Source organism: Balaenoptera acutorostrata, chromosome 19, assembly GCF_949987535.1.
Source record: "Balaenoptera acutorostrata chromosome 19, mBalAcu1.1, whole genome shotgun sequence".
Taxonomy (NCBI): Eukaryota; Metazoa; Chordata; class Mammalia; order Artiodactyla; family Balaenopteridae; genus Balaenoptera; species Balaenoptera acutorostrata.
This window is the reverse complement of record NC_080082.1, coordinates 47,666,713-47,678,998: the sequence shown is the minus strand read 5'-3', so window position 1 is coordinate 47,678,998 and position 12,286 is coordinate 47,666,713. Positions and strand designations below refer to the sequence as shown.

The window sequence follows — 12,286 nt, the reverse complement described above, 5'->3', positions numbered from 1 at the left end:
TGGAAAACACAGGGCAGCTATTCTGCAAGGGATGTGTTCTTGAGAGCCTCACATAATTCAGGACTCAAATAATTCAAGAGAAATTGTGCCAAAGGATGGAGGGTATTTCTGTTTCATGCTTAAGTCAAAGAAACCTGTAGCTAATAATTCACACAGTCAGTTAACTTTGAAAAGGTGGTATACTAGAGCTTCCTCTAGCCAATAAAGAGATAATTTAAGCATCAAGAAAAATGATTACAGCTGATGAATACATTAAAAGCCATGAGTTCAATACAGTACTTAAAAATAACAAGGAGAGAAAAACAAAACAAACCTCTAGATGTAAATGTAGATAACTAGGCACAGGAAAATTAATATGGGAAAGAATCAAGCAATTTTTCCACCTTTCCAGTATTACTTCAGGAAGCCAAACAGTTCTAACAGATGAGGGAAAGTTCTCTATGGAAGAATTCCAGCTCATGAATGCAGAAGCAATGTGAAAATGACCATTTTGCAAGCATAAATGAAAGAGCTGATTTGGGCGGTGGTGGTCACTGGACAGCATTACTAGCTGACGGGAACCACAGGCGGCACTTAGGCTGCCGCCATCTGAATGCAGCGGTCAACCTCAGCATCACCAAAAGTGAGATTCTCTCCCAATTCAATACAAGAGGAACCTCACAGCACCAGTCATTCTTGGGGAAAAAAAGTGACTATAAATGTAATCAAAGCTTTATATTTATCAGTCTGCAGGAAATATAGGGGATGAAGGGAAAAGTTCACCACCACCACAAGGAAGCAACCAGGCTATACAGAACGTGGAATATTTTAAAAGGACAACTTACCTGGTTTCGTTTCTTCAACAAGTAAACGGTAGACTTCCCTGGTGGCGCAGTGGTTAAGAATCCACCTGCCAATGCAGGGGACATGGGTTCGATCCCTGGTCCGGGAAGATCCCACATGCCGCGGAGCAACTAAGCCTGTGCGCCACAACTACTGAGCCTGCACTCTAGAGCTTGCGAGCCATAACTACTGAGCTCACGTGCCACAACTACTGAAGCCCGTACGCCTAAAGCCCGTGCTCTGCAACGAAGAGTAGCCCCCACTCACCACAACTAGAGAAAGCCCGTGTGCAGCAACAAAGACCCAACGCAGCCAAAAATAAAATAAATAAATTAAAAAAACAAACTAACAAACAAGTAAATGGCATGGAAAAAATAATGGTTTTTTTAAAAATTTTTATTTATTTATTTATGGCTGTGTTGGGTCTTCGTTTCTGTGCGAGGGCTTTCTCTAGTTGTGGCAAGCAGGGGCCACTCTTCATCGCGGTGCGCAGGCCTCTCACTATCGCAGCCTCTCTTGTTGCGGAGCGCAGGCTCCAGACGCGCAGGCTCAGTAATTATGGCTCACGGGCCCGGTTGCTCCGCGGCATGTGGGATCTTCCCAGACCAGGGCTCGAACCCGTGTCCCCTGCATTGGCAGGCAGATTCTCAACCACTGCGCCACCAGGGAAGCCCCCAAAATAATGTTATTAATGATTATTTAGGGTGGGCTGAGGAATTCAAATCATTTCTAATTTTTCTCATAGTTTATAAATCTTTTCCTATCACACTGTTATAAAAATTCAAATTCTTCTGAGAAATGACTAACCTGCAGAGAGAAGCAGACAATGGGCACAGAGCTGAGGGTGCAGGAAAGGAAGGAGGGGCCACAATGTGGAGTAAGGAAAATAAAACACCACGAGTTGGTCAAAGTCACAAGCAACCAAAAGGGAGGCACTGGCCCTAGACTGGAAACCCCCATGCTCCCTCTGCTAAGGTCCCTGTGACGGATCTAGAATGATCCTCTGGTTCCCAGCCCCAGGACGATGGCTCTATGCCTGAATTTAGATGACACTCCATCTCCTCTCGCCCCATGTGAACCTGATACAAGAACTGTCACTTTCCATGACTAGCCCGACTCTTATGCAACCAAATGAACCTAACACAAGGCAATGATCATAAGCAGTTGAAATACTCTAAAAGTTTTTATCATCTGAGTTGCTAAAACAGTCTACATTTTGAGTAGTATTTCAAGACATGTTGTTTAAAGCACATTTAGATACATACCTGCTCTTCTTCCAACATTAGTGGTTTCATTTCTAAATCTTGACACATGCTGTTATAGAAGTCATTCATGGCACTATTTAGTTTTTGATAGTCAACTTCACTATCTAAAACGGGACTACGTCCTTTTATAATAACCCAGAAGCAACTTGGATCTTCGATCTGTAAAATTTTTAAAAGACAAAACAATGCATGATTTAAAAGTGGAACCATAAAATAATAAACCTTAGAATCACAGTAACTGTTTCAAATTTAAGTGCTCTAACAAATTCTTGACAAGTACTTCTGTCTTAAATGGTCAGATAGAAGATAAAAGACCCTCAAACTATCACCTTGTATACCTTAAACTTATATAATGTCATATGTCAATTATACTTCAATAAAACTCGGAAAAACGATAAAAGATGCAAAGATAAAACTCTAAAACACGTAACCAATAATATGTAATTTAGAATCATGTGCTGTGACTGAAAAAGCAAACAGAGATCAATGTCCTTGATCTGTACTTTCAAAATATCCATAACAAAATACAAAAGCAAGGTTCAGAACAGCGTTTTTTGTACTCTATGTCTTTCATAAGAAAGAGAAGGAAATGTGAATGTATGTACATTCTGCTCATGTTAAAATAAAGAAATGGCAGATAAACCAAAAACATACAAATTATTACCTTCAGAGGAAGCCAGGAATGGGGTAGAAGGAAGAGGGATGAAAGACTTCTCTGAATGTATCTTATTATCTATTAGTGTTATTAGAAACCAAGATTTTCATCATTAGAGAAAGAATACAAATATAAAATGAAAAGTTAAATTTGAATTGAAAATATCAGTAAGAGCTCATGATTTTTCAAATGTACTGTATTTCCTGTCTACTTAGAGGGCCTAAAAGCAATGACATCCCAAGATTTTGGATCCCAGATACCAGGTGACAGGAGTACATAAGCATTCTATTTTTCTGAATGTTTGAACATTTTTATAATAAATAGTTGGAAAAAAGAACAGCTGGCCATTCTGGTTCCAGTAATGGCAGAGTGGTTCATATGGACTAACCCACCTGCAAGTAACAATGATAAACCCTGGAAAAAAAGAAAATGACAACCTGAAGGCACTGAAGAGTGACCAAAAGCAGGTGGGAGATTCAATCCTTGAAGGGAGGCAACATGGCTGGGTGAGACCCATGTTCATAAACAGCTTTTCCCCTGAAAACAGCCCCAGTCCTGGGGGTGCAGAACACAACTGAAGCAGAAGCCACCCTGTTTGTGGCTTGAGAAACCAGAGAACGGAGTCTGGGGCTGCCAGAGCAGCTGTACATGAAGGGGAGAAATGCTGAGCCACAGAGGGGAGAGCCCTGAAGTCTGCACACAAAACCCCTCAAATCCTCGGCAGAGCCTGAACTGCACGGTGAGACTCCAGGGAGTCCTGGGAGAAGCCACAGTCGGGAGGCTGATGGAAATACAGTTTCAGCTTCTGCCCACGAGAACTGCAGGACTCTGGGCACAGAGTGACTGCCCAAACCTCTGCACTAAGAGGCCACCCAAACTCACAGCATAAGGCCATGTCCCCTCTACAATGCCTGCCTGAGAAAGAACTACTTTCGTCCCAGCCAACACCTGACACAGGCCCTTGACCTTCCCTTGTCACAGAACTTACTGAAAAGGGCCTCAGTTGTGGAGCCTACCTATCCCTTTGGGATGTGTATGTATCTCCTACCACTCTGGAGCATTCCTTCTCAAGGACCTGATAACCAATTCCTTTGGGATGTAACCATCTGGAAGGACAGGGCCCCGGCCTCCCAGTCTCTGCGGGAATTCAGAAGCCTGGCCCCAGAGGCAGCGGACACAGCTGCCCCACCACAGTGACACTGACCCACCCTCTGTCATTTTCCACTGGAGCCCCTCCCCTCGTCCTCCTCACTCTCCCTTTAAAACGTCCGGTCACCTCCACACAAATTGGAACGGAACTCAGCTCCCTCCCTTACATCAGCAGTCACTGAATACAATCTGTTTTCACTGCTTTAACCAATGTCCGGCTTTGATTCTGTTTGACACTCATCACAGGAAAACGGAGTTTGGAGCAGGAGTTAAGGAGGCTCAGTAAACACCTCAGGCTCCCTGAGAACCCCTGCAGTGCCAGGCCTGAGGAGTAAAGACCATGTTGCAGGACAAAGAGAATGTGCTCTGTCAACAAGGGCAAAATCAAGAGGTCTCCAAAGAACTATAAACCAAGCCTCCCAAAGCGCTGACAGAGCACACAGTAGTTCCCAATCACCACAACCCCCAGTGTAGCATGAACAACACTAGACAGGCAAAGAAATGAGAATGCAGTGCACAGCCAAGGCAAAAAACAGCCAACAGAAAGTGAACCCAAGACTGCCCGGATGTTGAAGTGAACAGGCAAGGACTTAAAAGCAGCTATTATAAATACCATGTTCAAAAACTTAAGGATAAGATGGCTATAGTGAGTTTGTTTTTTAAAAAGGAGAATTTCGTGTAAGAAATGGAAACTATTAAAAAAAAAATAACCTTTGGAAAAGGGTAATTCTAGAACCAAAAAGTGAAACAAACAAAATAAAAAATTTATTAGTGGTGTGCTTACCACTCCTACTCAACATTGTGCTGGAGGTCCTAGCCAGTACAATAAGAAAAGATTGTCAGGAAAATGGGAAAAGAAGAAAGAAAAGTGTCTCTATTCACAATAAGAATATCTATGCAGAAAATTCTAAGGAGTCTACCAAAAATATACTAGAACTAATAAGTGACTGTAGCAAGATTCCAGGGTAAAAGGTCATATAATAAATTCAGGTCTCTTCAATAAGTGGTACGGGGAGGATTAACCAAGATGGCGGAGTAGAAGGACGTGCTCTCACTCCCTCTTGCGAGAGCACCAGAATCACAACTGGTTGCTGGACAATCATTGCCAGGAAGACCCTGGACTTCACCAAGGAGGATACCCCACATCCAAGGACAGAGGAGAAGCCACAGTGAGACGGTAGGAGGGGCGCAATCAGAGTAAAATCAAATCCCATAACTGCTGGGTGGGTGACTCACAGACTTGCGAACACTTATACCACAGAAGTCCACCCACTGGAGTGAAGGTTCTGAGCCCCACGTCAGGCTTCCCAACCTGGGGGTCCGGCAACGGGAGGAGGAATTCCTAGAGAATCAGACTTTGAAGCCTAGTGGGAATTGATTGCAGGACTTTGACAGGACTGGGGGAAACAGAGACCCCACTCTTGGAGGGCACACACAAAGTAGTGTGCGCATCGGGACCCAGGGGAAGGAGCAGTGACCCTGGGGGAGACTGAACCAGACCTACCTGCTGGTGTTGGGGGGTCTCCTGCAGAGGCGGGGGGTGGCTCTGTTTCACCATGGGGACAAGGACACTGGCAGCGGAGGTTCTGGGAAGTGCTCCTTGGCATGAGCCCTCCCAGAGTCTGCCATTAACACCACCAAAGAGCCCAGGTAGGCTCCAGGGTTGGGTTGCCTCAGGCAAAACAACCAACAGGGAGGGAACCCAGCCCCACCCATCAACAGTCAAGTGGATTAAAGTTTTACTGAGCTCTGACCGCCACAGCAACAGTCAGCTCTACCCACCACCAGAGCCTCCCATCAAGTCTCTTAGATAGCCTCAACCACCAGAGGGCAGACAGCAGAAGCAAGAAAAACTACAATCCTGCAGCCTGTGGAACAAAAACCACAGTTACAGAAAGATAGACAAGATGAAAAGGCAGAGGGCTATGTACCAGATGAAGGAACAAGAAAAAACCCCAGAAAAACAACTAAATGAAGTGGAGATAGGCAACCTTCCAGAAAAAGAATTCAGAATAATGATAGTGAAGATGATCCAGGACCTCGGAATAAGAATGGAGGCAAAGGGGCTTCCCTGGTGGCGCAGTGGTTGAGAATCTGCCTGCCAATGCAGGGGACACGGGTTCGAGCCCTGGTCTGGGAAGATCCCACGGGCCGCGGGGCGACTAGGCCCGTGAGCCACACCTGCTGAGCCTGCGCGTCTGGAGCCTGTGCTCCGCAGCAGGAGAGGCCGCGATAGTGAGAGGCCTGCGCACCGCGATGAAGAGTGGCCCCCGCTCGCCGCAACTAGAGAAAGCCCTCGCACAGAAACGAAGACCCAACACAGCCATAAAATAAATAAATAAATAAATAAAATTATTTAAAAAAAAAAAAAAAAAAAGAATGGAGGCAAAGATTGAGAAGATGCAAGAAATGATTAACAAAGACCTAGAAGAATTAAAGAACAAACAAACAGAGATGACCAATACAATAACTGAAATGAAAACTACACTAGAAGGAATCAATAGCAGAATAACTGAGGCAGAAGAACGGATAAGTGACCTGGAAGACAGAATGGTGGAAATCACTGCCGTGGAACAGACTAAAGAAAAAAGAATGAAAAGAAATGAAGACAGCCTAAGAGACCTCTGGGACAACATTAAACGCAACAACATTCGCATTATAGGGGTCCCAGAAGGAGAAGAGAGAGAGAAAGGACCAGAGAAAATATTTGAAGAGATTATAGTTGAAAACTTCCCTAACATGGGAAAGGAAATAGCCACCCAAGTCCAGGAAGCGCAGAGAGTCCCATACAGGATAAACCCAAGGAGAAACACGCCGAGACACATAGTATTCAAAGTAGCAAAAATTAAAGACAAAGAAAAATTATTGAAAGCAGCAAGGGAAAAACGACAAATAACATACAAGGGAACTCCCATAAGGTTAACAGCTGATTTCTCAGCAGAAACTCTACAAGCCAGAAGGGAGTGGCATGATATACTTAAAGTGATGAAAGGGAAGAACCTACAACCAAGATTACTCTACCCGGCAAGGATCTCATTTAGATTTGATGGAGAAATCAAAAGCTTTACAGACAAGCAAAAGCTAAGAGAATTCAGCACCACCAAACCAGCTCTACAACAAATGCTAAAGGAACTTCTCTAAGTGGGAAACACAAGAGAAGAAAAGGACCTACAAAAACAAACCCAAAACAATTAAGAAAATGGTCATAGGAACATACATATCGATAATTACCTTAAACGTGAATGGATTAAATGCCCCAACCAAAAGACATAGACTGCTGAATGGATACAAAAACAAGACCCATATATATGCTGTCTACAAGAGACCCACTTCAGACCTAGGGACACATACAGACTGAAAGTGAGGGGATGGAAAAAGATATTCCATGCAAATGGAAATCAAAAGAAAGCTGGAGTAGCTATACTCATATCAGATAAAATAGACTTTAAAATAAAGAATGTTACAAGAGACAAGGAAGGACACTACATAATGATCAAGGGATCAATCCAAGAAGAAGATATAACAATTATAAATATATATGCACCCAACATAGGAGCACCTCAATACATAAGGCAACTGCTAACAGCTCTAAAAGAGGAAATCGACAGTAACACAATAATAGTGGGGGACTTTAACACCTCACTTACACCAATGGACAGATCATCCAAAATGAAAATAAATAAGGAAACAGAAGCTTTAAATGACACAATAGACCAGATGGACTTAATTGATATATATAGGACATTCCATCCAAAAACAGCAGATTACACATTCTTCTCAAGTGCGCACGGAACATTCTCCAGGATAGATCACATCTTGGGTCACAAATCAAGCCTCAGTAAATTTAAGAAAATTGAAATCATATCAAGCATCTTTTCTGACCACAACGCTATGAGATTAGAAATGAATTACAGGGAAAAAAACGTAAAAAAGACAAACACATGGAGGCTAAACAATATGTTACTAAATAACCAAGAGATCACTGAAGAAATCAAAGAGGAAATCAAAAAATACCTAGAGACAAATGACAATGAAAACACGACGACCCAAAACCTATGGGATGCAGCAAAAGCGGTTCTAAGAGGGAAGTTTATAGCTATACAAGCCTACCTAAAGAAACAAGAAAAATCTCAAGTAAACAATCTAACCTTACACCTAAAGAAACTAGAGAAAGAAGAACAAACAAAACCCAAAGTTAGCAGAAGGAAAGAAATCATAAAGATCAGAGCAGAAATAAATGAAATAGAAACAAAGAAAACAATAGCAAAGATCAATAAAACTAAAAGTTGGTTCTTTGAGAAGATAAACAAAATTGATAAGCCATTAGCCAGACTCATCAAGAAAAAGAGGGAGAGGACTCAAATCAATAAAATCAGAAATGAAAAAGGAGAAGTTACAACAGACACCGCAGAAATACAAAGCATCCTAAGAGACTACTACAAGCAACTTTATGCCAATAAAATGGACAACCTGGAAGAAATGGACAAATTTTTAGAAAGGTATAACCTTCCAAGACTGAACCAGGAAGAAACAGAAAATATCAACAGACCAATCACAAGTAATGAAATTGAAACTGTGATTAAAAATCTTCCAACAAACAAAAGTCCAGGACCAGATGGCTTCACAGGTGAATTCTATCAAACATTTAGAGAAGAGCTAACACCTATCCTTCTCAAACTCTTCCAAAAAATTGCAGAGGAAGGAACACTCCCAAACTCATTTTATGAGGCCACCATCACCCTGATACCAAAACCAAAGACACTACAAAAAAAGAAAATTACAGACCAATATCACTGATGAATATAGATGCAAAAATCCTCAACAAAATACTAGCAAACACAATCCAACAACACATTAAAAGGATCATACACCACGATCAAGTGGGATTTATCCCAGGGATGCAAGGATTCTTCAATATACGCAAATCAATCAATGTGACACACCATATTAACAAATTGAAGAATAAAAACCATATGATCATCTCAATAGATGCAGAAAAAGCTTTTGACAAAATTCAACACCCATTTATGATAAAAACTCTCCAGAAAGTGGGCATAGAAGGAACCTACCTCAACATAATAAAGGCCATATATGACAAACCCACAGCAAACATCATTCTCAATGGTGAAAAACTGAAAGCATTTCCTCTAAGATCAGGAACGAGACAAGGATGTCCACTCTCACCACTATGATTCAACATAGTTCTGGAAGTCCTAGCCATGGCAATCAGAAAAGAAAAAGAAATAAAAGGAATACAAATTGGAAAAGAAGAAGTAAAACTGTCACTGTTTGCGGATGACATGATACTATACATAGAGAATCCTAAAACTGCCACCAGAAAACTGCTAGAGCTAATTAATGAATATAGTAAAGTTGCAGGATACAAAATTAATGCACAGAAATCTCTTGCATTCCTATACACTAATGATGAAAAATCTGAAAGAGAAATTATGGAAACACTCCCATTTACCATTGCAACAAAAAGAATAAAATACCTAGGAATAAACTTACCTAGGGAGACAAAAGACCTGTATGCAGAAAACTATAAGACACTGATGAAAGAAATTAAAGATGATAGCAACAGATGGAGAGATATACCATGTTCTTGGATTGGAAGAATCAACATTGTGAAAATGAGTATACTACCCAAAGCAATCTACAGATTCAATGCAATCCCTATCAAATTACCAATGGCATCTTTTACGGAGCTAGAACAAATCATCTTAAAATTTGTATGGAGACACAGAAGACCCCGAATAGCCAAAGCAGTCTTGAGGCAAAAAAATGGAGCTGGAGGAATCAGACTCCCTGACTTCAGACTATACTACAAAGCTACAGTAATCAAGACAATATGGTACTGGCACAAAAACAGAAACATAGATCAATGGAACAAGATAGAAAGCCCAGAGATTAACCCACGCACCTATGGTCAACTAATCTATGACAAAGGAAGCAAAGATATACAATGGAGAAAAGACAGTCTCTTCAATAAGTGGTGCTGGGAAAACTGGACAGCTACATGTAAAAGAATGAAATTAGAATACTCCCTAACACCATACACAAAAATAAACTCAAAATGGATTAGAGACCTAAATATAAGACTCGACACTATAAAACTCTTAGAGGAAAACATAGGAAGAACACTCTTTGACATAAATCACAGCAAGATCTTTTTTGATCCACCTCCTAGAGTAATGGAAATAAAAACAAAAATAAACAAGTGGGACCTAATGAAACTTCAAAGCTTTTGCACAGCAAAGGAAACCATAAACAAGACGAAAAGACAACCCTCAGAATGGGAGAAAATATTTGCAAACGAATCAACGGACAAAGGATTAATCTCCAAAATATATAAACAGCTCATTCAGCTCAATATCAAAGAAACAAACACCCCAATCCAAAAATGGGCAGAAGACCTAAATAGACATTTCTCCAAAGAAGACATACAGACGGCCACGAAGCACATGAAAAGATGCTCAACATCACTAATTATTAGAGAAATGCAAATCAAAACTACAATGAGGTATCACCTCACTCCTGTTAGAATGGGCATCATCAGAAAATCTACAAACAACAAATGCTGGAGAGGGTGTGGAGAAAAGGGAACCCTCTTGCACTGTTAGTGGGAATGTAAATTGATACAGCCACTGTGGAGAACAATATGGAGGTTCCTTAAAAAACTAAAAATAGAATTACCATATGACCCAGCAATCCCACTACTGGGCATATACCCAGAGAAAACCGTAATTCAAAAAGACACATGCACCCGAATGTTCATTGCAGCACTATTTACAATAGCCAGGTCATGGAAGCAACCTAAATGCCCATCAACAGACGAATGGATGAAGAAGTTGTGGTACATATATACAATGGAATATTACTCAGCCATAAAAAGGAACGAAATTGAGTCATTTGTTAAGAAGTGGATGGATCTAGAGATTGTCATACAGAGTGAAGTAAGTCAGAAAGAGAAAAACAAATATCGTATATTAACACATGTATGTGGAACCTAGAAAAATGGTACAGATGAGCTGGTTTGCAGGGCAGAAGTTGAGACACAGATGTAGAGAATGGACGTATGGACACCAAGGGGGGAAAACTGCGGTGGGGTGGGGATGGTGGTGTGCTGAATTGGGCGATTGGGATTGACATGTATACACTGATGTGTATAAAATTGATGCCTAATAAGAATATGCAGTATAAAAAAACAAACAAACAAAACAACTAATACTAAACTTTCATTGGGTTATTTGTATGGAAATATGTTAATATAAATGTTTCAGACATTACATGAAATGTCTAAAAATCTTATATTTGTATTTGTATGGAAATATGTATGGAAATATGTTAATATAAATGTTTCAGACATTACATGAAATTTCTAAAAATCTTATATGTTCTGGTATAATGTTATAAGTAATAATCCTAGTTATTACTTTAAAATGTATATCTCAGAAATAACTAATTTTCTTGTCAACTGCATTATTATGAACTTTCATCAAATCTTTAACCGTGGTCATTTTTAAGTCTTTTGTCATTTACAGACAGTTCTGGGTGTACTCTGATGCTTTTGCAAATATGTTCCTATAAAAGGGTTTCATCTTCAAGAAATTCATGGAAAAGACTCTGACAAGTACAGGTTTCTGGTAACTGACTGTACTGCTGAACTGAATGAATAAGCATTTTCAGAACTCTAATGAAAAACTGATGAACTCATAGAAGTGCTAAAAAAAGATCAAGATGAAAAAAAAAATAATTACATGGGACTGAGTGAACTGATGAGGATGAGTATAATTTTTGTGACTTTCTGTCTGAATTAGAAAAAAAAAAATCCCACAAGGTCTCAGAGGCAAAGAATATACAAATCAATTTTCACTGCAAAGTAAAGGAGCTGTTACAGTGGAGGATTACTGCACTGAATGTCAATATTATGACATAGTATGAGTGTGTTTCATGTTTGGTAATTGCAATCATTGTTGCTTTTGTTGTGGTCATCCATGTACAATGCTTGGTGTCAGTCTATTTATCTCCTGTAAAAATAAAATACAGTGTGTGTGTGTGAAAAAATTTTAAAAATTAAAAAATAAATAAATAAATTCAACTGCACGTCTATATTCCAGCAATAAAAATTGGAAATTTAAATTTTAAAAACAGTACCGTTTGCAATAGCACCAAAAAGCAGGAATTACTTAGGAATAAATCTAACAAAAAAATGAACAATTTGCATGCTAAAAGGTACAAAACACTGGTGAAATAAATCAAAGAAGGCCTGTAATGCAAATATACTATGTTCATGGAATGTTAAGATTTTGATTTTCCCCAAAATGGTCTATAAAAAGGACTCAATTCCAGCAGGAGTTGTGAAATCAACAAACTATTCATGAAATTATTATTG

General features: G+C 40.1%; 1 protein-coding gene across 3 annotated transcripts in view; it reads right to left on the bottom strand.

Moving 5' to 3' along the window:
* The window catches only part of TDRD12 (tudor domain containing 12), a 103,928-nt gene that overhangs the window by 85,678 nt on the left and 5,964 nt on the right, over positions 1–12,286 (bottom strand). For 2 of the 3 annotated variants that reach the window (XM_028165356.2, XM_007165056.2), the window contains exon 2: positions 2,088–2,246. In XM_028165356.2, coding sequence (XP_028021157.2) covers positions 2,088–2,246 — 159 coding nt within the window. Of the gene's footprint in view, positions 1–2,087; positions 2,247–12,286 lie in introns of those variants that run through there. The other variant, XM_007165057.2, reaches the window with a different exon arrangement.